This window comes from Rhododendron vialii, chromosome 6a (assembly GCF_030253575.1).
Source record: "Rhododendron vialii isolate Sample 1 chromosome 6a, ASM3025357v1".
NCBI classification, from domain to species: Eukaryota; Viridiplantae; Streptophyta; class Magnoliopsida; order Ericales; family Ericaceae; genus Rhododendron; species Rhododendron vialii.
Genome location: NC_080562.1, coordinates 23,379,912 through 23,405,362, shown reverse-complemented (window position 1 = coordinate 23,405,362; position 25,451 = coordinate 23,379,912). Strand labels below are relative to the sequence as shown.

At 37.6% G+C, this 25,451-nt stretch overlaps 1 protein-coding gene, 1 non-coding gene and 1 pseudogene across 2 annotated transcripts; all 3 read right to left on the bottom strand.

Moving 5' to 3' along the window:
* Window positions 1-5,761: 5,761 nt before the first annotated feature.
* Window positions 5,762-9,662, bottom strand: LOC131328857 (uncharacterized). Its single transcript, XM_058361815.1, has 2 exons — window positions 8,805-9,662; window positions 5,762-6,438 (listed from the first exon to the last, which is right to left on the bottom strand). The coding sequence occupies exons 1-2, from the start codon at window positions 9,427-9,429 to the stop codon at window positions 5,813-5,815; spliced, it is 1,251 nt and encodes a 416-aa protein (XP_058217798.1). The 5' UTR covers window positions 9,430-9,662; the 3' UTR covers window positions 5,762-5,812.
* A 2,707-nt stretch (window positions 9,663-12,369) lies between these two features.
* LOC131328501 (DNA polymerase zeta catalytic subunit-like) lies at window positions 12,370-24,282 on the bottom strand (annotated as a pseudogene).
* LOC131331620 (small nucleolar RNA snoR100) lies at window positions 18,253-18,360 on the bottom strand. Its single transcript, XR_009201430.1, has one exon. It is a non-coding gene; the product is annotated as a small nucleolar RNA snoR100 (small nucleolar RNA).
* Window positions 24,283-25,451: the final 1,169 nt, after the last annotated feature.

Here is a 25,451-nt window from a genome sequence, read left to right as displayed (position 1 = left end):
TTCCCTTAGCTTTACTGCAACTATTTAGGCCTCATTTCCACAAAAAATTTACGCTACAACTTATTGACTTTTACAAATTGTTCATACTAATTTAACGTTTAGCGGAAATCTGTACGAAAGCTTCTAAGCAACCCGCATTCAGGGACGGAACTAGAATTTTGTAAACTCGGGGGACCGAACTATGAACAACAAGATTTTAAAATTTTATGATTCCTGAATCTAATCGTTTGGTTTATTTTGAGGGAGATTTTTTCGGTAATGAGTTGAAAGAGATAGAAAGATTTAATAATTAAAGGAAAAACTTATTGAGACCGTGTGCAGAGAGAGAAATTGGGTTTTGGGACAAAAAACGAATACATTCGTACAACATTTAAATATCTAAATAACGCCAAATACAAAATACAATGTGTAAGCTTTCTTAACAAAAAAAAAAAAAAAAACCAATAGTAGAATTAAAATTTGAAAAAAAAAAAAACCATAGTGACGCGGGGGCTGTGGCCCCATATGACCATAGATGCATCTTCCTCTTCTCGCAAAGATGAAAATTCTTTTCTTGACCACCATTTCTACTTGTCACAAGAAAGCAAACCACCTGATCCTGTATTACACCTTGGGCTAAAAGTTTTAATGCAACATTATTTGTAATACCTCTCGCACATGGGGTGGGATCCAAACATACATGGGGTCCACATCATGTGAGAGGCCATTGCATTGAAACTTTTTCACTACAACGGAGAGTTTTAGTTTCCTTTCCAGTAGTTGTGTTTTATGATCTCATTAATATCTAGCTGTATACGAAAGAGGTGTATGTATCCACTGGCGGACGCAGAATTTGAACTAAGAGAGAGCCCGAACCATGTACTCCATATTTCTACATCATAACAAAAATACTTTGTTTAAGTATATATGTTGTCACTTGCTAAGTTTGAGAACGTACAAAATTGTGTTTACATATATACGTAATTGTGATTTAATGTTAACATGCTCGACGGAAAAATTGTTGATAGTTTGAATTTTTATGCACCTGTTTGCGACATTCTCATTCACACGCCAACTACGGTGGAGATTCTTTTCTCCTGCTTCTTGAGAAAAGGGCTAAAGTACAGCACCCCAAGCGACTTACAGGGCAAATCCATAGAAATTTTGCAAATTAACCTGAAAAACTATTATGATTAGCGCGAATATTTTGAATTGTGTAGGGGTCCGGGTACCCCTCGATACCCCCTGTAGAGGGGTACTCGGGCCCCTACACAATGACCACCGAGAATTCGCCGATTCAGACCTCATAAACGACCTAAGATGCAGCTCACCACCACCGATGACCGCACGTACCACCACTCCGAGTGAAAATAGTCCCCACCACGCAGCCACTAGACACCATCCGAACCGCATCGCTCAAAGCAGAAACCCACTGCCATCCTCAACACTCTAGCTCGCCGTTAAGCCGATCGGATTATACCCAAGCAGAAATAATCGGCGTGAGATGTGAACCTCGTCAATCCTAGTTTCCGGAGAGCACCTTGCCGCTAAGCCAAACCGGTACACCCAAGAGAAGATACCGGCGGGCTCCTGGTGAAGCAAAGACCAAACGAAGGCATGAGGAAAGGAGAACACGGCGCCAAAGAGGTCGACGGTGATCTATACTAACCCCCGAGTCCGGCTCCTCTCCAATCATTAGAGAAAAAAACTCTCTCCTAATAAACTCTCTCTCCTAGGTGGCACTCTCCTGGTAAAGTTCCATTAGTCCCTTTTTATCTTTTCCTTATAGTTTTGCATGATACCAAATTATTTATAGAAGGCTAGAAAAAACGAAGAAATTGGATGAATTGATTAATACTTATCCACATATGATTGAGCTGATTTTTGCGAGGATACTTGACAAGTTATTTTCTACAAAATCAGTGAGTCCGATCATTAGTTAGGGGTGTAAATTCGGCCCAGTGGCCTGAAACCCACCCGAGCCTGTTGAATTTTAGTCCGGCTCTGGGCCCTATCTGACCCCTATGGGTAGGTCTTGGGCTAAAGATTTTGAAGCCCGGCCTGGACCGTTGGCTAGCTGATTAGCCCGACTCTAGGCCCAAACATTTTAGCCCCGAAAAAGGAGCAATATTCCAATTGTTAGCGTTGATGAAGAGCAATAATGTAGTAGTTGAAATGCACTCGACATGCAATTTATCCACCCATGTAAATTTTAATTATTTTAGAATGTACCATTAATGGCTTGTTTAATTGAGAGAAATAATTTATTCAATATTTTGTGCCTAAATTATTCAATTTTGTTCCACACATTGTCTTAAGTCATGCACTCAATAAACAATTCTTTGTAATTAATGTAGCTAAAAATATCCTTCATTTTAAAGCAATTAAAATAAAAATTATGTTCAAAGATTAATTTAACTTTGAGAAATGAAAGTTCTAAGAAAAAGACCCTAAATAGCTCAGGCCGGAGCCTAAGCCCGAATATATTAGGGTTCCGAACTAGACCTGAGTCCTAGATTTTCTAACATTAGGTGGGTCCGGCCAGGACCAATTTTTTGCGGGAGCCCAATGGCTTTGGCCAGGTCAGTCCAAACTCGATTATTTAAGGGGGCCGGGCCAAATTTACATCCCTAATCGGTAATCCTCAGCACCCATATGATTATTAATTGAATTTCTCCGGAAATAAATTGGAACAAGGTACACTTCTCAAAATTAGCGCCACAGCATGGGTTTCCTGCGTTCTACTTAATTGATTTACTACTATTAAACTGTCTGAGTGGGTTCTCAAACTAGGAGTATCAAAATTTAAAGAAACTGTCTTCATTGTTTTCAAATTTAAACTACCTTCATTGTTTTCAAATTTCGGTTTCCGAGTGGGAATTTTTTTTGGATAGTTCCAAAAACTACTAGTAGTACTATAGTAATCAACTAATCAAGCCCATGCTGGGTTGCTCAGCTTTAATCAAACACAACATAATTTCGAAATCATCAGCCAATGACTAGTACTACAAATTAATCAAGGGAAATTAATTAGTACAAGCACATAAGAACTAAAGAACTCATGCGCAACCCAAACCGTACCTAAGGACTAGATATACTAATATGTGAAGTGGCCAACGGGGGGTGGTGCATGGTATTTATTAGAGGTGGGAATTCCAGAACACGACACGAAGTTAGAGGGTTTGGGTCGACTACTTTCTGACACGAACACGACTATGACATGACCCGCCAACACGACAATTAAATGGGTCAAACTCGGATTTGGCTCACGTAACTCAATTAGGACACGAATAACTGTTTAATTTTTAGTGTCGATATGTTAACCTGAAACGATACGACTCGAACACGACATGGCACGATTAGTTTTTATTCATTTGAATGTCCTAATTATTAGGAGATTTGATTTTTCTAAATCATGCTTGGTTAACGTGTATAGAAACATATCCATATTTTTTTGACATTGAAACAAATCAAAATAATTATGAAAGATAAGACATGTATACCATTAGCACCCATTAGAGATTTTTTTTAAAAATCAAAACCAATTAATATCTAATTTCCTAATCACTTATTCACTCGAGTTTTCATACTAAAGAATCCAAAATTAATTAAATTTATTTAGGCTTATTGAAATTATTTTTTTCATTATTTAGGCCCAGTCTTTTAGTTTAAAATTTATATAGACTTATTCTATAGTTATTGGTATTTTTTTTTATTTTAGCTGAAAATCGTACAAAACTGTCTAATTTTGAGACCTATGTTTAGTTGTGGCTTGAGGTACTTCTCAATGTCATGTTTTGGCCGGTATTATCGTTTTTTTTATTATGATGGTATTAAAAATGTTTTCAGTTTTTGTTATTAAATTAAAATTTAGGAGTTCGTTCCATACATGGGAAAGTATATAATTTTACGTAAAAAAAAAGATTTTAATAGTGTCAATCCGAACACAACACAATTTTAAGCAGGTCGGGTTAGTGTCAAGGTATTTGACACGTTTATGTTAACAGGTATTTTGACACGAACCCAAAATGACACGAAACACGAAATGACACGACACAAATACGTCTGGACACGACACGATGCCGACCCCTAGTATTTATGATTCATTTCCATAAGAGGAGCTGAGAACTTTGAGATCATACAACAAATAGCAGCGAATTCAGAAATTTCATACAGAGGGATCAACTCTCGAGTGTAAAGTTGATAAAAGTTTTGCAATAAAATATAGCTAGAACTCATTCATTCATGAAAAGAAATACGGAGTACAAAATTAATACTCACATGCTACTCACAACATGGGGCAGAGACGCAGGCCTTTACCGCTTGGTACAAGACGGCGAATTTGATATGTTTTGGGTAGTTTAGTATATAGGAGTACTAATACTTACTTTTTTTGGTTAAAATAAAATCCAATAATTTCAAGAGGGTCACGTGACCCTCACGTGCCTTAGCTGAATTCGTCCCTAAATTATCCATTGTAAACGAAGAGGTCTACCCAAATAATGTAAATTAATTGTACGTGGTGTCTTGGTGGTACCAATGCTCCATGAAACTCACTGTAGGCTGGGGTTCGGGTAGCCATAGGATAAACTGCAGAGGCAATCTCCCGATGCTCTTATTGCCCGTTCCGCTTTCTTACTAAATTTTCTTTTTAAAAAAAAGGTAATTTTAAACTCAAATATAACGTAAATGAAAAATAATTTTTTGATTTTTTTTGCACCGTTTAAAAGATTTCAATGAAATCTATCAAACAAGATCCATATTAGTAGAAAAATTATTTTTGTAAATACATAATTTTTGAGCTTCAAATTACGTTCTTTTTTTAAAAAAAGGTTTAGAAAGAAAGCGAAACGGCGTCCTTAATTAGTTTTATTGATTCAAAATTAGAAAATTCAGAGAAACACTATTTTGAATAGTGAAAGGGAGGTTGTGAAGAACATTTCAATAACTATATTATCCTTTATACATTTCAATAGCTATATTATTCTCTATAATAAGTATATTTTCCTTTCTACGTTACAACAAATTTCTCATCGCAAACCTTGGTAATTGAGGTGACTTCTCCTATTAATGTAGTAACTCCTCACAATTAATTTGTTATTTTTGTGTTGTAATTTCATTACCATAATTGATTCTTATCATACTTTGGAAAAAAGAAACTCTTAGTTCAATATTAGTCACTTTCTTAAGGCCATATCGTTAAGCTATGCAATTTCAAGTCACTTTATTATAGTTTCATTCAAAGGTAGTCAAACAACTAGTAAGACAAAACTTTTTAGGTAATTAAGATGTTCAAATAATTTTTAGTACTTTTTTGAATAACTTTTTTTCTTTTTATTGTGGGTGGAGGTATCGAATTTTTTTTTGAAAAAAAAAATTCCATCTAAAACCACCACATGTGCAAAAAAAATTCCATCGAAAGCCATATAAAACCATCACATGGCCAGTCACTGGTGGTCGCCGATGGCTCTGCCGGAGACGGAGCTCCGGTCTTTGGTATGGTACGTTTGTGGTGTTGTGGGTTATATATTTTCTTTCTTTATATATAGCTTTCTTTGTTTTATAATTCCATGAAATTTTTTTTTTTTAATGAGCAATGACCTTTGTTCATGCACGTACCATGCCCCGGAGATTTACGATCATCATCGTTGGCGTTTACTATCGCCATAATTGTTTTCGATATGTTGTTTGCAGGATGCGTTAAAGAGCCTTAATCTGATCATGTCTAGGTGTAGATCATAAATTTGTACTTGGTGAACAAATTCTTCCAAGTGCCGGATGACTTTTAAATGGAAATTGACTTTCCTTCGATAAAAAAAATAAAATAAAAAATCTAATACCCTTGATATATGACAACAAAACATGGCAAGATAGACCTAGGATTAAACACGTACAACTCCTCCAAACTGGAGTAAACTCCAGTGGTTGCTCCAGCCACCGAGTCGTACTCCTCCTCCATACTTCCACCCTCTACCACCATTACATTACCCTTCCTCACACGCCCTGCTATAACCCTACACACCAACATCGCCCTTTTCTCCCCCTCCCCCTCCTCATCCGCCACCCCGGCAGCGCTTTCATCCGCCTTCCCACTAGTTGCCGTCGTTAAGATCCCTTTTCCGCCAACTCTGAACCCGTTCTTGATAATGCTACAGATATGGCAACTGGGGATTGAATTGCACAGGTTGGAAGAGCCGTTGAGGCCCAAGGAGCAGAGGAGAGTGGTGGAGTGGAAGCGGAGGAGTTCATTGCCGTCGGCCACGCACCGGGGGTGTTTCTTGGTGGATTTGGACTTGATGGAGTCGCGGTATTCCTCGAATTTCGCGATTGTTTTGGGGGTGTTTTGGACTTTTAGGATGCGGTCGATTTTGCAGACCGGGGATTGTTTCTTGAGCCAGCTTGATTGGAATATGATCTCCACTATGTTCTTGCTTGTGTCTTCCGCACCCAGTTCCGACACTGGCAGTTTCCAAAACAGAACAAGAAAACAGAACAAGATCACAACATAAATAAAGTTAAGAAATTTTCAGTTAGGCCAGTACTCACAGGCCTTGTATTTACCATTCATTTCGCATAGCAATTTTCAACACGTTCACCTATCTATCAATATCTAATCATGCTTTTAATTTGTAGATAGACATGTAGTTCCTTGACTGTCTTACATTGTAAACGAGTCAGATCATAATTTTAAGTTTGAGATGTGAACGAAAATTGAGAGTATAGAAGGATGATGTATGAAGAGGAGCTCATCCCTCTCACGAAACCCACCTATGCAATAGTAGTACTATATAAAATCTGCATTTAGTAATTGATTGAAGTGCGACCGTTAGGTACAAGTATGATGGGAGTATCATTGGGATATGGGTGAATGGCATTGAAATAAGAGACAGAAAGAGCCGGGTAATAAATGGGTCACGGTGGGTATTGAAAACCGAGACTAGGGAGGGGTCAGACTGACAATGCTTTGTTGATATTGAAGAGCCAAGGGGGGTTATCTTTATCTTTTTATATTAGACGAAGGAAACTAATTATTGCGCTCTATTTTTTAAGAAAAATGATGGTTAAGAACGTATTTCGATAATTAATATCTGTAAATAACATTTTCAATATTAACAAATGTTCTTAACATGTTCTTTGCAGGTATTAATTATCAAAACACATCTTAGACCGTTATTTTTTTCATTTTTTACTAATGGCGCTCCAATTTTAACGTGAAATTACTTGTAACTTTATGAACAAAGTGGAGCGCCATCTATAAAAAATGGAGAGCGGATATCAATTTCCTTAGAAGAATTTCAAAAAAGTTGAGAAAGTCTCTATTTAATTAAACTATACAAAATGTAAGATAGCTAGATTTAATTTTATCTATTTTGGAAAACGTATTCTATTGTTTCTTTAGTACTCCAGAAGATTAATTTGAACTTATAAAAACATGTTGATTGTTTCAATTCCAATGATACTGAGAAAGTCTGGAATAACCACAATATCTTATTTTAGATATTTTTTTGTATGACTTTATAGGGTCGAATAAAAATTTCAACCAGAGCTCAGAAACATATAGTATATAACTTAATTTTGTAATTGGTGTTTAGTAATGAAATGTGCGTCGGTGCAAGTAGAATGATTTTGGCATCGATCATCCTGTTATCTCACAATAGACAAGTGGCTCATTGTACATTTAAAGTAAAGGGGATGGAGGAATGTATCCTTGCTTCATGCAAGGAAACGGGAGAGCTTTCGAGCAATGGGTAATTGATTTTATAGACTAAAAATAACACAATGAAACAAAGTTATAAAGCAATAGCTATTGAAGCTCAAAAATGGAAAAAAAATATTGAAAACGTAGAGAAATTATTACAAGGTAAAAAAGGAAAAAAAGAAGTAAAAAATGGTCTATTATGCATTCGAGAAGGAGAAGATTCAAGGAAGTGGTCACAATGAGCAATGAAGTAATACTGTAAAACCCGTTGTACTAACAATAGTAATAATGAAGAACACTACCTTGAGTTTGGCCAAGTGAGTACGAGAAAATAACTAAGAAACTTGCCCCCAAGAGATCGCAAGTTTTAATCCCACCAACACCAAACATTGTAAAACTTGGGGCACTAGCTAAAGGTTTGCTCGGTTGTTAACTTTTCAGGGCCCCGGAATTAATCGAGGTGAACCCAAGCTGACTCGCACATCCGGTTATAATGAAAAGAACAATAATGAATATAACACTTTTTTTTTCATCCGCATAATGTAACACTTGGAAAACAGATAAATTACACAAAGAGAAAATAGATGATTCAGGCAAAGGCAAATGGTCAGACTGAGCAATGAGCAAGGGGTCATTTGGCAAAATAAGCTAAATGGCTTATTATTCATTTTTTTTTTTTTTTTGCATTTGTTAATTTTTTGTCAATTTTTTTAGGATTATAGCAAAAAATTAAGATTAAAATCCAATTTTATTGAATAAACTCAATAAGCCAATTTTTTCCTCTTTATTCAAAAAATTTGAATTTTTATCATAATTTTTTACTTTTTAGATTTCTCTAATTATGAAGAAGAGATAATTCTCAAAAAATCGACGAAAAACTAACAAATGCGGAATTTTTTTAATAAAGACAAAAAAAATAAACCATTTAGTTTATTTTGCCAAACAAACCCTAAATGCTTATTTATTCAAACGGAAATAGCAGACGATAAGATACATGACATTCTAGTAGCTATTGAAAGAGAACCCGCAAATGAACACCACTTAGAAATTAGAGAACAAGTAAAAAAACAGAGTAAATTTTGAAAGGGAAAAAAGATATGGTGAAGGAAAGGGCATTATATATTACCTGCATGCCTAACAGCCTGATGAAGCTCCAAATTCTCCGATTTCGTAAAGATCTCACCACAATGAGGACAAGAGCAAATACTAGATCTGAGAGAAGGGTCTCTAGTAATCCCAAGAACAGGATCAACCACCATGCTGCACTCATAACACCCAGAAAACCTCCTAAAAGGCATCCCTGATCTGAAAGACCCAGCAGCAGCAGCAGGGTTTGAAGAAGAAGAAGAAGAAACAATAGCCCCATTACTTTGTTCACCAATTAGTGGAACTCTCATGGATCTACTTGATCCATTTCCTGAACCCAGTGAAGAAAGAACATTTTTCTTGCTTTCCTCGGGGGATGATGAAGATAATGGCTCAGCCCTGTGCATTACCTTTGTGTTGTTACAGAGGGACCCAGAACACTTCATTTTCTTGGTTTTCTTGCTGCTTTCTTCTAAGGGTGGTTCCTGTAATTTCTGGTTCTGTTGATGTTTCTGGCTTTCTAGTTGTTGTTGGATGTGTTTGCATGTGAGGAGGCTTCTGAAAACTGCCCAAGATTGTTGTGGTTTTTCTTGTTTTGGGGAATTTGGGTTCTTGTTTTGGTGGGTTTTGTTGGTGGGTTTTCTAGGCGTTGTGGTTTTGGCCATTGGAGGAGAGAACTAAGAGAGTGGTTTTTTGAGGTGAAAATGGTGGGTATTTCAGGATATGGGTCTATGCTCTGCTCGCTGCTATTGAGAGATTAACTGTAAAAGCGTTGGAGAATGGACTGCGCTGAGAGTTTAACTATAAAGAGGTTGGAGAGTCGAGTACTGCCCTATGTCACGTGCGTGCGGGGCAAAAGTGCGAGAGCACAAGAGCGTGTTTTAAAAACATTTCAAATTAATGCGTTAACACACTCTCCTTTGTTGTTTATATTAGCTAGGGCTGCTACTCGAAACCGAAAAAATCGGACCAGATCGGATTTTTTAAACATGTTGAATAATTTCGATCCGGTTCTGGTTTATAAAATTTTATAAACCGAAAAAATAATTTCAATCCGGTTTATGTGTTTTAAAAACCAGTTGAAACCGGACTGGTTATATATATGTATAATATATACATATATATATATAAAAACATAGGGGAGGGGTTGAATTATGGGTTTTTGGTTGATATTTTGTGGTGTATATTGGTCTAATAAATATATTTATTTTATAAAAACTATTTTTATGGGCTTAATTATGTTTTTATGGGTTTTTTTTAATATATTGGGCTCAAAATTGATCATTTTTTGTTGGGCAAAAAAAAAAGGGTTGAATTATAGATTTTTAGTTGATATTTTATGGGTTGAATTGTGAATTTTTTGATGTGTTAAGCAAAAAATATGGCCCATGAATGAAAACCGGATAAATCGGACCGAAACCGGTTGAGCCGGTCGAAACCGGACCGATTTTATCTCAACCGGTTCCGGTTTCTAAAAATCTCAAACCGGATATCCGGTTTCGATCGAAAAATACACCCAAACCGGTCGAAACCGGACCGGTATCACCCCTAATATTAGGTGAATTTACTAAAACATCCTTGTATTTTATGACGGTGTTTTAGTAAATTCACCTAAAAAACAAGAAAGGGAGTGGCATAACAAATAGGAGAGTGACAAAATTGATTGTCTATTTTTTTTTCTAAACGGTAAAAAATGAAGGCCTTGTTCGTTTCACATTTTAGTTTTGTTTTATAATCATTATCCTTTTTTTTTTTCCGATCATTAGTCATTACCTTATTTTTTCAATTATTACCTTCTTCATTTCTCTCTCTATCTCTCTTTACTCATTACCTCTCTCTGTCCACCCATTACCAAAACTAAAATATCCAAAAATGCAAAACAAACAAAGCCGAAACCTTTTTTTTTTTTAAGAGGGAGAATAATAAGGGAAGGGAAAAAAGAAGGGGAAACCTGTAAAAATAATATGAAAAAAGAGTTATGCCGTTCATAGATTTGGTAAATTGAGATGCTTGTATTGGAAGGTGGAGTTTCAAAAACCTCCCCATGGGCTGAGTGTATACAGTCACCTCTCATGACCACTACCATCTTCCCAAGCACATCAAAAACCAGGGGAGAGAGAGAGAGGGGAAAGAGCATACCAGTACCACTAATGGGGTGTTCCAGATGCGCAGTAAAAAAAAAAAATTTAAAAAGAAGATTTTTCAAGTTCAAATATAATGAAAATGAAAAATAATTTTTTAATTTTTTTTACACCGTTTAAAAGATCTCGATGAGATCTATCAAACAAGATCCATATTGATAAGAAAATTATTTGAGTAAACATATGATTTTTTAACTTAAAAAACCTACTTTTACAAAAAAAAACTTTAAAAAAGGAAGTGAAACACCCTCTCAACCATACATCTTGGAAATAAACCTGCCTCCGTTGCAATGCGACGGTAGAAAGAGCCTGTAGTTCCTTCTGGACTTTCCGCCTCTCATAGAAGACGGAGCAAGCCAGTGATGTGCATTGCACACCACTTTCGGGTCCAGTCTCCACCACGACAATGCCGAAAAAATCTGCAAGAGAATTTAACCATCAATACAATACAATCTATTATATTAGATTTCACTCAAAGCAAGAAAATATAAATGATGAATGAACGCTGCTACTGGTACAGCAGGAGGTGCACAGCAGCCGCGCACAGATCGCTTTTGCGCCCGTCTCGGGTCCCGCAAAGATGATCGGAGCCGCTAACCTAAATTTTGAAGCAAAGTTGGATGATTCGTAAACACCCTTCCGGATATCGGATTGAGATGATTTTTTACAGGGACCCTAAACAAAGTATTTTGAACAAAATGAGCGGCTCCGATCATCTTTGCGGAACCCGAGACGGGCGCAAAAGCGATCTGTGCGCGGCTGCTGTGCACCTCCTGCTGTACCAGTAGCTTTACTGATGATGAATTCAGCACAAGCACATACACATTTAGACACAGCGCGCACAGAGAGAGAGAGAGAGAGAGAGAGAGAGAGAGAGAGAGAGAGAGAGAGAGAGAGAGAGAGAGAGAGAGAGAGAGAGAGAGAGAGAGAGCTAGCTTGTAGTGGTTGGAAGTGGAAATCAGAAGCAGCAACAGAAAAAAGAGAGCAATGAATCAGGGTATTTGAACTAGTATTAACAGCAATACAAGATCTCTAGGATTATTGTAGTATTATCGAAGGTGATCAAAGAATTCATCATAGAAGGTGATCATTGTAGTATTATTCGACCACATTTAGAAGTTTCCAGACTTCTTTATTCACCATACCATCCACTAATTACCACAACGAAGTCTAATGAAAAACGTTAATGCCTTGCAAGTTCTTCAAAATTCACCATTTCACAAGTCCAAAATATCAATGGACGATCTCAACACCCTAAACATCATCTCGTGGACCCAATGGAAATCATAACTTTCTGGAGAGTTCTTCAAACTTCAATACAATCTCATATCAAAATGTTTCCTGGTAAAAAATCAAGGGAAAGTAAGGTACAACCTGGAATAAAGGGTTAACTTCAGATCTGGAGCGGCTGCACCCTTTAATGAGGAGGTGCAAGCACAAAAAGAAGAAGTGAAAAACATACTCTTGCAACAGAGATTAAAATGAACCCCTTGCGCTGTTCAAGTGAACCCTCTCGCAGGCCAAAAAAAGTCCAACCCACACTTCATCAATACACAAAAAAGCCCAATCCACTAGCTATATACCCACCCCCAAAGGGCCAAATTCTCTGCCTGCTCTTGCAAACTGATCTCTCATTTTAGTTAGTACAAGTAAAATAGTTCTGATAATAAAGCTATTCTACACGATTTCAGAATATGAAACTCATCTTGGTCAAGAGGTGTGAATTGAGTTAAAATATTCCTTTTGCTTGTGTTAAGAAAAGTTCAATATTGTTGGCTGTTCTTCATTTCGTAAAATAGAATGCGTAGGATTAACTTCTTGTATGTCACTGCTGACTCAAATTCTTGGAGCCACCCCTCGTATGGATCATATCTGATGCAAGCAGTCATGGAAATAAAGGCGACCAATCCCATGCTACAGTAGACGATTACAGTAATGGTACTCACAGCAGCAAGATGTTGGATCTCTTGTTCCAATTTTGAAGTTCTTCCAATAATAGCTATCGCAACAGCAACTTCATTCTTTAAACATTGACCACATAAGTGGGCTGAACCCTGGACCAACTCACCACAAAGGACACAATGCTTCGAAAGATAGTAGTAATCAATTCTAGTTCGATGAGGCATTCGGGGCATATGACTGATGTTTAGCAATACTGCAATAAATTCCTGTCCCAGGTGGGGCATTTCTGAAAACCATTGGTTCAAGTCCACTACAACTAGTCCAAAAACTCTCAGCAATGTTGGTATTATCTGTTTCGTTATGTAATAAATATCGTTCAATCTAAGGGGGAATCGATTGCCAGAAGGTCCAGCGGGTCCACCACTATATCAACCAGGCGGGACCCAGGTTCACTGAGGACTACGACATAAGGTACTCGTTCTCCATAAAGTGGTTCCACCCTAGGAGCCCTAGGGTCTGTCCTCATTGCTTTAGCCGTCACAATTGCAGCGGGTGGGAGTGATGAGGAAGCCCTCATGCTATAGGTACCTAATCAAACCTCCTTGGCAAACACAAAATCCTGAAGAGAAACCCTGCCAGATAAAATCTGTTTCCACTGACGAAGCAAGTATGCTTTAACCTGTGTACACACATAAAGGTAAGGAATAAAATTTCCATTTATTTCTTCAGAAACAAACCGATATGTTTCCATCTGTAAGAGACTGAAACGAGACACTACTGGAATAACGACGCGTTTCAAACAAAAAGAGGCATCGTATAGTGACACACATTAGAAACTACACAGCAAAACAAAACTTGTACCAACTCAAACATGAAAATTAATTTGACAATACTTAAGACCATGTGCGTTTAATATACAGTTATACCATACTTGCTCTTTTTTACTTCCTCCGTCCCAATTTGTTTGTCCAATTCTGAGAATCTAACTTTTTAAGGGAACACACAATGCTTGCACCTAGACATATTCAACTATCCAACATGTCCCCTTTAACTTTTTTTAAAAGTTACTTTATTTTTCAAAAGAAAGAGCAAAAAGGGAATTTGATCCATCGAAAAGTCAAAGGGACAAACATTTTGGGATATGCAAAAGCCTAAAAGTGGACAAACAAATTGCCACAGAGGGAGTACGAATTAGCGAATCTATATATAAATCTAACAAGCATGTTACCAATAATAATGCTTTTATGCACTCAGAGAAGTTCTACTCCATGCGTCTAAACATGGGAGAAGAACAAGTCAAAAGGTCACGCAGAGAGCTTAACATACCTTAATTTCATCTATTCCTTTTCTTATCAGGGAGATTCCTATACTATTAACAGCAATGGTAGCTCCAAAGCCAAAAGCATTAGAGTTCGTCCAAATGAGGGAGCATCACTAGCAATGTTCCATCAGCTGAAGACAGTACTCGCGGTATCTTGTTAAATACTGACTAATGTTCATAAATGATGCGAAATCTGGAGTGAGTGAGATCTATGTTAATCTAATTTATTACAGGTTATATTTTCATTAAAAATAACCAAAACGCCAGGAAGATAGTGACACTCTGAAAGTGCTTAACTCAACTGCCATGCTTAGCTAAGATGCCTTGCACTGACCTGGCCCCATAATGGCAATAGGTTCCCAGAAATAATATGCAAGGTATAGACCACCTACACACAAACGAGCACAAAAATTTTGGACCACAAAGGGAATGCTTTTCTTACCTTGCCACATTTAGCTACATAAAAAGCAACACCTCAAGCAGAATCAAAACTCAGAATATGTATCTCTTGCTGAACTACACTGACATCACCAAAGAAAAATCATGATGCCCAAGATTACTCAAAAAATCATGTCAAAAAAAAAAAGGGTTAATCAAAACAGCAATAACAACAGAAAATGTACTGCTGGAAGGAACTTTTGCAAGACCCTAGGTTCACTTTCGGTGAACTGATAACTCAGTTTTACTAGTTACTGTTTTTACTTCCTATAGTATTTCAAGCTGTCAATATCATTTTGGACTGTCCTTTTTAAATCATAACAATTTCTCCCTTTCCAAAACCTTTTCCAATTAATAAAATTCTCTCACTCTATCAAATTCTAGGGAAAGAAGAAGATATTGTATTGTAATGCTTGAGTTTTAATTGATATATACGATACACATACAAACTCCTTGTGTAGGCAGAACGATTACAACTTATTCATAAAAGATCTAAACATCATCAGTGGATGCGTGCTTAATGTCAAAATGTGTGTTGTATTCAGCTCGAGGTGATCAAAGCATGTAGAGTATTAAATGAAAGATGCATAATACCTGTAACACTCTCATTTAATATCCTATTGACAGATATGGAGTTTGGCCTTAATAGCTGATGAAGGTAGTCAATGATTCAACATGCAAAAGCTTTTGAGAGAGGATTTTACAGACATCAAGTTAAAAAGTGCATACTCACCTTATTTATATCTTTGTGTTCAAAAAAGATCCTCAGTGACTGCTCAATTATCTTGGCTACAGCCCCACATGTATCCCTGCAGGCCGTCTCAATACCTTTAGCATGAAACACAGGTTTGACTTGGTCAGGGCTCTCATAACTATAACCCACGTAGCGCTTCTTCGTGAGGAGGAAACAAGAATGATAGACCTTCTCCATCTTCAACGTGACAGGATTTGGATTCGCTGCAGTTACTGCAGATGCAATCTCACGTCCTATTTCAAATGATTCTTCCACAGTGCGTCCTCTTAGGAGAACAGACATACTGCACCAAAGAAACCGTTTCGACTGATAAACCGTCAAAGTCAGAACAGGCAATGCAAAAACAGAAAAAAGAAGAAGATACGTTTAATAACCACTGATTATAATCAATAATTTGCCAAATACAGGAGGATCGCCTTCTTAGATAGAACCAACACCATAAGCTTTCAGTCTGGAAATAGTTTCATGGAATGGCTACTACATGAGAAATCATAATCAGTATATTCTAGAACCACAAAGCAATCAGCACATTTGGCCAAGTATCAGAAATTGACAAGGTCAAGAAAACATTGGAATATAGACTGAAATTCATCATGGCAAGTACGATGGTGCAGATTGTTGTCAACAAGTGGCTCTATCATCAAAGAAAAAATAATCTACCATCACAGACCTGTTTCAATTGTATGGATCTCGAATCATGATCAGTACCAAAGGACAATTGTATACCTGTTTGTGTCACCGTAGATGACTTTTCCGTTCCATCTATATGGGAATTTACAAATGATATAGCATTTTCCAGTGTTCTACGGCCACATTGAACAATACTATCTGCAAGTTCTGCACAAGGCATGCGTCCACTAAATCCAGCAGCCGTATAGCCGTATGTCACATTCGCTATTAGCTTCAAAGCAAGCTGTCTTGCATTAAATATCTGGCAAAAATAACCAAATAAAAATAAAAATAGAGGAATGAACTCAACAACTTATACATGCCTATAAAGATCAAAGGGCAGTTCTGACCAGCAATTCTACAACCCCTTGAAGCTACGTGCAAAACAGAAAGTACAACAAAAAAACAAGGTGAATTTTCACTAACACCTCGTGTACTTTGAGCAATTTTCAGCGACGCCCCGTCAACTATATTTTTAAACACTTACACCCCTTGTACTATGTACTAAAGTGAGACTGTTAGTTTTTCCATTAGAATTGACGGAAAAGTAGAATTTTTTCAATAGTTTGTGTCATTTTTGCTTCAAATAAGCTTTTAAAATTCCAATATTGACCTTAGAAACTATTTAAAGGTTCAATAAATAGCATCTTAACTCTCTTTCTCATTCGTTTCTTTCTAACTCCCTTTCTCTCTCATTGTATCTATGACAACCTATCCAGCCTCCAACAATTCCGTCTCCACCATCTACATCTACACCTGCCCCAACTACTTCCACTTCTTCTCAACCATCAGACCCAAATTCCAAGTCACCTCAGTTAATGGTTCAACTACCATCTAGCCCTGCTAAAAATCCAATCTCCACTCTCCTACATACCTTAGCCACTATACCAGAAACCCCATCTACTTCTGACCAATATGAATGCCTTTTCTTTTTTAAATTTAAAAGTTCATCAAATTTAAAGTTATCCCACATAATTTTGACCTAGAATATACATGGTATGATTAATCAATTTTGAGATTTTAATGACTTCAATTATAATCCTTAATTTAATCAAATGTGAGAATTTCATTAAATTGGACTTAATGTGGCTTGTGACCAAATATCAATAGAAGTTGTAACCCTCAAAGCGTTAGAGTCATAATCCTAAACGTTTTAACTTTTCATTTATAAAAAATAACATAAATAAAAATACATAAAAGTGGGGATAGTTGTTGTGCCATACAAAAGGTGCCTCACGAAAAAAAGAAAACGAAAATAGTTGATAGAATGTTGAGGCATAAAGCAAAGTGTATTAATAGATCCAACTTTCAAAAGCACTCCAAGTCAGTGTCGCAAAGTAAGCAAAAACCCTTCGTCTTACCCCCAACAACTTACAGTGAATCGACTTTTCACTTAAAAAAAGAGTGAGGACGAAACGTGTGAAAAACCTCCCTGAACCCCCAAAGGATGGGTGAATGCCTTTGTGGTTCTCTGCATAAAAATCAACGCCCAAGAGCATTTTTTCTGTGCCTCCCCTCGAGGCAAGCCTCAAGTGAAAACTTTTCTTATAACCCATAACAGCCATAAAATGCAACATTAGGCTCTTTCAAAAAAAGAATTTGCAACATGAGCAAAATAGAAGTGTAGCAGCATCCAACCACAAGCATTAAACATACCTCAAAATGGACCAGAACTTTATATGAACCTAATCTTGTTGTTTGATTAGTTTGGGTAAGAGTTTTCATGACCACTATAACCTAAAAAGGATCACAACAGACTGATCCACTTAGTCAGTGGCTGAATCAAAAGTGATGGTGGCGATCTATTTGGCACAATCTGGCCTAATCCACATTATTAACATTAAACAACCGACATAAATGCGTATGGTAATGCATTAAACCATCTCTCCTCTACCATAAACCAATTGCTAATTTACGTAATGTCATGTCTTAGTATTCAAGGTCTCCTCTGGTAATGCATGAAGGCCATGGTTGAACTAGTTAAGAAGTGAGAGCTTAATGACTTCAAGCATAATTGGTGAACTTTAAAGCAAGCATTACAGTTTTCAATGCCAACTTCTGCTGCTCTCGCTCGGTAAAAACCCTCCCCGACAACACAACAACAACAACAGAACCCATATAATCCCCAATCATTGGGGGCATGGGCGGAGAGGATTGGAGACAGACCTAACCTGTGGCAATATGCACAAAGTGGTTGCTCTCAAAAAACCACTGAAACAGGGCCCCCCCCCCCACCCACCCACCCACCCACCCACCCACCCACCTGTTTGCTGCCGAACCATGCCTTCAAATCAAAACCAAATGGCATCAGAGAGGGCAGGCTTAGAGACCCAATTCAATTTTTGTGCATATTACCATGCTTCCTTCATTTATAGTCTAGAGCATCGGTATGCACAATGGTAAAAACCCTCCCCGAACCCCCCAAAAAAGAATATTCTAAATATCACACCATTGAAGTTGGTAATTATTGATACAATAAATTTCGATGTTAGATTTTCCCTTTGTTGTTCCTTTAAAACTTGCATTTCAATGACATTAGTTCAGCTTCGAAAATGACTGGAGATTTAGAAAATGACTGGAGATTTAGTCAACAGATTTGAGTTCCAGTTACAAGACTAGGTATATATAGTTCAGACATAAGGAGTTAAAAAAATAAAATTTCACGGCATAAGGAGTAAAATCAACAGATAGAAACTGGCCATTTTACAAAATTAGAACCAGCCTCTAGTAGCAGAAAACTTTCTGCCCAAGCAATTTCTATACTTTTATATATCAAATATCAAGATAAAACCTCTGCAACTAGGTTTGTTACAACAACTCAAATAAGAACAAGAGGTCATTGCACCCCACAAAGGAAATTATCAAAATAAACAGCAGATTGTTTCCAGAAATCAATTGAAATTGCTAATGAATCACGCATATGATGATTGTGCAGCAACATTCTCATAGTCAACAGGGATAAATGCATCATCATAAACCATCAGAGTTAAGCAAGAGACAAAAACATGTTGGTTCCCAGGAGAAATGGCAACATAATTTTGTGTGCGTGCCAATCTCATAAGCATAGATTCAACACGATACTGTGAACCTCAAGAAAGAATAGAGAAAAAGTCAATCCCAAAGACACGGGCCAATTCTGACGTTCAATTTATCTGCAAAGTCATTCATCAAGTAAGGCAACATTTTTACTTTTCTACACATATTGGCTAAAAGAAAATGAAGAAAAGACAAGATTCTTTCCCCCTCAATTGACTGAAACTGATCAACCTTAGTTCTTAAGTCTGCTAAAAATAAATAATATTCAGACTCTCAGATGGAGGGCTGCGGAAGAAAAAGAAAGTTAACAATGAAGAACCCCCATAGATTTCCAAAACAATAACTTGAACCAACCAGCAATTTACAGTAACCAGTTCTTCATGATCAGTTAAATATTTCACTTGGATAAGGCAAAGACGAATTGAACAAAATGACCTTCGTCATTTAGTTTCAGAGGGTTTGGATGCGAAGACGTCGGTTAAGTTGAATAACCAACTGTTAAGACGTGTAGAACTAGAATGAGCTAGAGAACGGTTAATGTTTTGCAATCACTTCAAGGGATAGCAATACTAAATAGGCAGCAAAAATAGAAACATAATTGTAGATAAGCAAGCAAGGCCCAGATTGATCCACTCAAATACAAGCACAAAACAAAAATTTCCAAGGCATTCCTCTTGCCATTGTGTATCTGCATGTAACTAAAGACACTGTATAAGATCCTAATTGTGACCCTTCCATACCCCATTTAATCTGTCCAAAGCTCAAACAACACCCTCCAAACTATTGTAACATCCTGGATAGATGCACAACCAATGATGAGCTTTTGCCATCATGTTGAAGGCAGAAAATGTAGTGGAATGCATGAATTGAAACATTAAAAGAACATCCATGATAAGTTGTTTCATCTTCAATGTTCAGACTGGCAAGGATAATTAGATTAATTATATTTCAAATTTTAATAGTGTTTCTAAAGCATAATGAATCATAAAAGTTGTCATCCTTCCATATAAAATAATAAAATAGGAAAGCAAAGGAAGCAAAAAGATAACCATAACGTGGTCCTGGGTACAACTCAACCCAAAGTCAACTCTTGGAGTGAGTGCCCTCATACTTACATACAGGCAACGCCAGACTTCACTTCACAGCCTCTCATCACACACATAGCATGCTCACTTGGCAGTGCCTACCGCATGCATGCTAAAGTCGCACACCCCACCCTTCCCCCAGTTACTACGGCTTGATACATTTTATAGGATCTTGGGCAGAACTCAATTCCAAAAGCCAGCTATTTTAGTAAGGGTGCCATCAAGCATTCATACTTCACACTACTTTGGTACCCAGGCAATGTGAGACTTCGTTTTATACTAACTCTCCCAGAGAGCATTCTCACTTGGCACGGTGCACAGAGCAATGTGACTAAGATATCGTGTTACACGGTCTTGGCTAGGACTCACTTCACACCATCCCTCGTGCACAAGGTGCTCACTTGACACGGTCGACAATGCCCTGTTTCATGCCCAGAGACGATCCTTAACCATTCATGGAGTGCTAGACTTTCATTTCATATGACACGATGTACGTTACAATCTTGGCAGAACTAACTCCAAAAATTAGCTATAGAAGTGAGGGTGTTCTCATACTCATACTTCATAGTACTTTCGCACCAAGGCAATGCGTGAATCGAAATCCAGTTAAAAACAATTCAAAGAATGACATCTCTACAATCCCCCCATCAATCAAGACACCACAATAAGTAAAGGCCCTTGTTGATAATCATGAACATAGAATACTTAGCACCACAATGAAGAATGAGAAAAGAATCATTTCTTTATGTCCTACATATATCCATAGAGGGCACACCTCCTAAAAAAAACTGCATAATATATCAAGTTGATTCATTATCTCAAGATTCAGCTTTGCTCTATCGACAACATATTCAATGCATCGGTACCTTGCTCGCCCTGGACCGCTTGAAAACCAGCTTGCCAATACTTCATATTGAATATATGGAACTCTTCTCCTAAAAACAGCTTCAACTGTGTACATGTTAAGCTTAAGTTCACCGCACATCAGTCACCAACTGTTGAGGACAACCCTACCACCAATATGGAGACCACTTGCATGAGTCCAACCCCATTCATCATCAATTATTAGATCTCCATGTTGAATAGAATCAGAAACTAAAGGTTCTGGAAGCAAATTATCCAACATTCCTATGTCAGACACACCCGACTCTGGCAGCAACCTTTGTTTCGGTTGGTGTGCGTGATATGCCATTAAGCAGACTAATGCCAAGATGCATCGCCCTCTCAGCCAGGTAGCCAAAGGAACTACCTTGAATATCCCAACCCATCAATATATCTGGATCTATAGAACAAATAATGTTCATGAAGTGGCTAAATAGCTTCTCCTCAGATGAAGCGAACACTTTGCAATCTGATATTCCATCATAAACACTTTGCAATCTGATATTCCATCATAAACATAATACAAATGAGAAATACAGGTCGTCGTTAGACAAAACAAAATACCAAAGACAGTTAACAATTAAAGACTTCTTATACATACTTCTTAGCCCCAGTAGCACTGGGCAGCTAGTTTTTTCTCCTCTAAAATTGTATATAAGCCCTCAAAATTATTTTTAACCCTAATAATAATTTACATTTCCAAATTAATCCATGTAAGTTGACCCCTTGAAATTTGCCTCTCTCTAAGAGCCCACTTTAAGTGTACGTAGCACTTTCTTCTTGTTGCTTTATATCACACCTTGTGTAGCACTAAATTGATGCACAATGTTTTCGAGCATCAAGTCATGATTCCAAGAGCCCAACTCAACTGCTGCCAATATATATAAGTTCTTCCTACAGTCTATTTTTAATTTCCACAATTATCTGGTCGGTTTTTTTTTCATCACAATAGATTCCAACAATACGAGACATATTCCAAGTCAAGTTCCACTTATGTTCGATAAAACAAACCCAACCCTAGTAGACCTCATGGTTTTCTGTTGAAAACTCGAAGGTGACCCACCTTACATAGCATTAACAAACCAAGTTCGACACAAGGACTCCAATTTGATGTCAAAACCAGCCAAAAGAACAAAAGGAGGAAGAAATAATACCTTTGATCCTGTTCAGTATTGCTTTGCAAAAGCACATAAACATTTAGCTGCTCCTTCCTGGTTTGAAAGGTATACCTCTTAAAACTTGCACTCATTCTCTTTCCTGCAGAAATAGAGGGAATCATTGTCTTCCTGAAAAGCAAGAACTATGACATTAATGGCATCAAAATGAGGGTCAGGTTGTAACTCGCCTCTAGATTCTGCTTGAACCTAAAAACCAGAATTGCAACCCATTGAAAGCTCAAAATCTAGTTACCTCAAAATGCACACAGATACTAAGAAAGCAAAGCTAGTTCTTATCGAACAAAAAACATCTAACTCTAACAAAATTTCAAGCAGATGATAAGAAACAACTAAAGAAGAGACAGGCAAACAGAGTAAATATTATGTCCATTTTTTTTTTCAAAGGACTCAATTCTTTTTTTTGTTACAATGACAATTGGAACAAGGAGAACGGCATCATATTCCTAAAACTAAGTTAAGAACAATCATGTGCCTAGTCCGAGACCCAAACCTCGAATAGCAAGAAGCCAATCCAGAAAACCCAATAGGACAAGCCCACACCTAAAGGGCCAAAGCCCAACACCTAATGGGACAAGCCCAACCAAAAAAGGAAAAAGAAAAACCCTAATTCTACACTGCAGTGCAGCCCAACCGTAGCCCCATCCAACCTCGGTAGCCACCAACCACACACCAAAACCACCGTGCCAGCAAACACCGTCAGACCTCCGCCATGCTGTTAAGCCAAGAACCGATGACCCCCAGCAGAGAAACCGGCCTGAGCTCCGAACAAAGCTGCAAGAACCAACACCCCATGGCTCCCATGCCCGCTCCAAACCGCCACCACACCTCCGGCGAAAACTCGCGACGGCCGGAAGAGCAAGTCAGGAACAGCGGGATGAGAAAAGGAGGTGGTGTGTGAGAAATTATGTCAGAAGGCCTTTTTAGCAATTTAAATATCTCAGTAAGTCTGAAAGGTGTGAGAAATTAAAAGAAAACGTAAACTGACTTCCAAAGTATCTCATTATCATTTGATTCAAGATATATTATACTGCACTTTATTAAAGCACAAACACAATGGCAATAGGAAGAAGCTTTTTTCAAGTACCTCTACACTCAACAATGTTAGCTGCTGACCCCCACCAAAACTTGCTGAATCATGGAATCCAATTTGGCTTACAGGAGTTGACTTTGATTTCCCATCTGGGCCAGAAATCTGAGACATATCCAGCAAGCAATCAGAGGATTTTTTTTTTCTTTCGTGGAATCGCTTTCATTACGATATACTCCATTGAGATCTCCATGGGCCTGTTTTTCTGTCACTTCCTTAACAAAAGGATTCATCTCAGCATTGAGATCTCCGCGGATTTGTTGTTTAAGTTTACCCAGAATAGGAGACTTGACAGATACCGACCTAGGTTCTGGAACACTCTTCCTGCAGCTCTCTACCCAAGAACCTTGTGAACCGATCTGACTGCCAGAGGAGCCTGATAGGAGATTTGGAAATCAGGAAAAATCTAAGGAGTTTTTCTTTCCACTCAAAGAAAGGAAATACATTACCTTTTGGGGATGATGACTCCATAGCGGCAGCATTAGATTTTCGTCCTGAATCACCTACTGTTAAACTACCAATTAGATGAGAAATGTAAGAATAAAATGAATGACAAGCTTGTTCACTAGTTTGAGACAAAACCGTGCAATAGCCATCTGGAAACACTGTCTGCAAACAGGGTGAAACCACAGGTGTCAACATGTACAAGTAATTTTTTTTTTTTGGATCCGCAGTCAACATGTACAAGTAAGAGCCATCATTTTGATAGTGGGTGGGCACACCCACGACACGTTTGTGAAGATCTAAGTCGTTATTTGTTGAGCTCTTCTTCTGCACCTCTCCATCTTTCAAGCAGTTGCTCTTAAAATAAGGAAGGAATTCGTCTACAAGTTTTCTCTGAACTGCAGTTGTATGACAAATAAACAATGTCAGTTAATAAACACAGAAAGAAGAGACTACAATGTAGACACCAATATCCTGTTTAGTGATGTAGTGGTTTCGAATAAAGTGCTTTTCAACAACCATTATAGAGGTTTGTTACTGTTCATTTGAAGCTTCTGGTAACAACTTTCAGTACCTCCCATCTAACAAAGCCCCACCTTACTGCTTCACTCAAGGAGTTTATTGGTGGCAACCCTCTAAAGCGAAAGTGCATTAAAGATGGAATCAAACTTAGCATGATGCAATGTGAGGGCGTCAAAAACTCTTTCGAGTTGAACACACCGTGACACCAAATATGAACTTCTAATAAAAATCAAAGCACCTTATTAAGGAGAATGGTAGAAAAATAGAGCAAAGAAGAAGGATCTCTATATGATTTTCATAGATTTAGAAAAGGCTTATGAGAGGGTGTTAGATGATGGATCTATTTGTATCTAGTGTAATTATGTGTCTTATCATGTAATTAGTTTAAGTATCTAGGACCGTAGTGTAATTATTATACAGCTTGTACATATATATTTTACGTTGAATGAAATTAACCCTAATGGGTTTTCTCTCTATTACGATTACCCTAAAACTAAACATGGTATCAGAGCGATAGAACCTAGGCGACCTACGACGTTCTTCTTGTTGCTGCATGAACAGTACTTCGCGTGAACAGTGCTCGCGTGAACAGTGCTTCGATCAGATCTGCTACTGTCGCCTTTTTTTTTCTCGCCGATCGGATCTATTTTTTCTTCTCTCACGAAGTTTCAACATTGTTTCAGTCAGATTCGAAGATATTCAGTTGATTTTTTTGAGGTTCTAGGGCTTTTGGAACCTTTATTTATTATTTTTGGAGTTCTAAAGTTGCTGGGAACATTGTTTATTGTTTATTTGGCATTATTGTTCTGCTTTCAAGATGTCAGAAGAGAAAAAACAGGCTTCCGCTAGTGGCAAGGATGAGTTGAGTCGAGTAGGGACTCTGGATAACTCTTCACTGGATATTTGTCCCATCAAACTGGATGGCACAAATTATTTACTTTGGTCTCGTACTTTTACATTAGCTATTGAAGCTAAAGGGATGTCTGAGTTCATTGAAGGCCCTGTTACTGAGCCTACTACTGATGTTGAACTCAAGACGTTTAAGTCTCGTCGATCTTTAGCCATGACCTGGTTGTTTAATTCTATGAAGGCTGATATTCGTAGTCCTTTCTTGCTTCTTAACACTCCATATCAGATTTGGACTATTGCCAAACAGACTTATTCTCAGCAGGGCAATGATGCTCAGTGTTTTGAGTTGCGAAAGCGACTTCGTACTATGGATCAACAC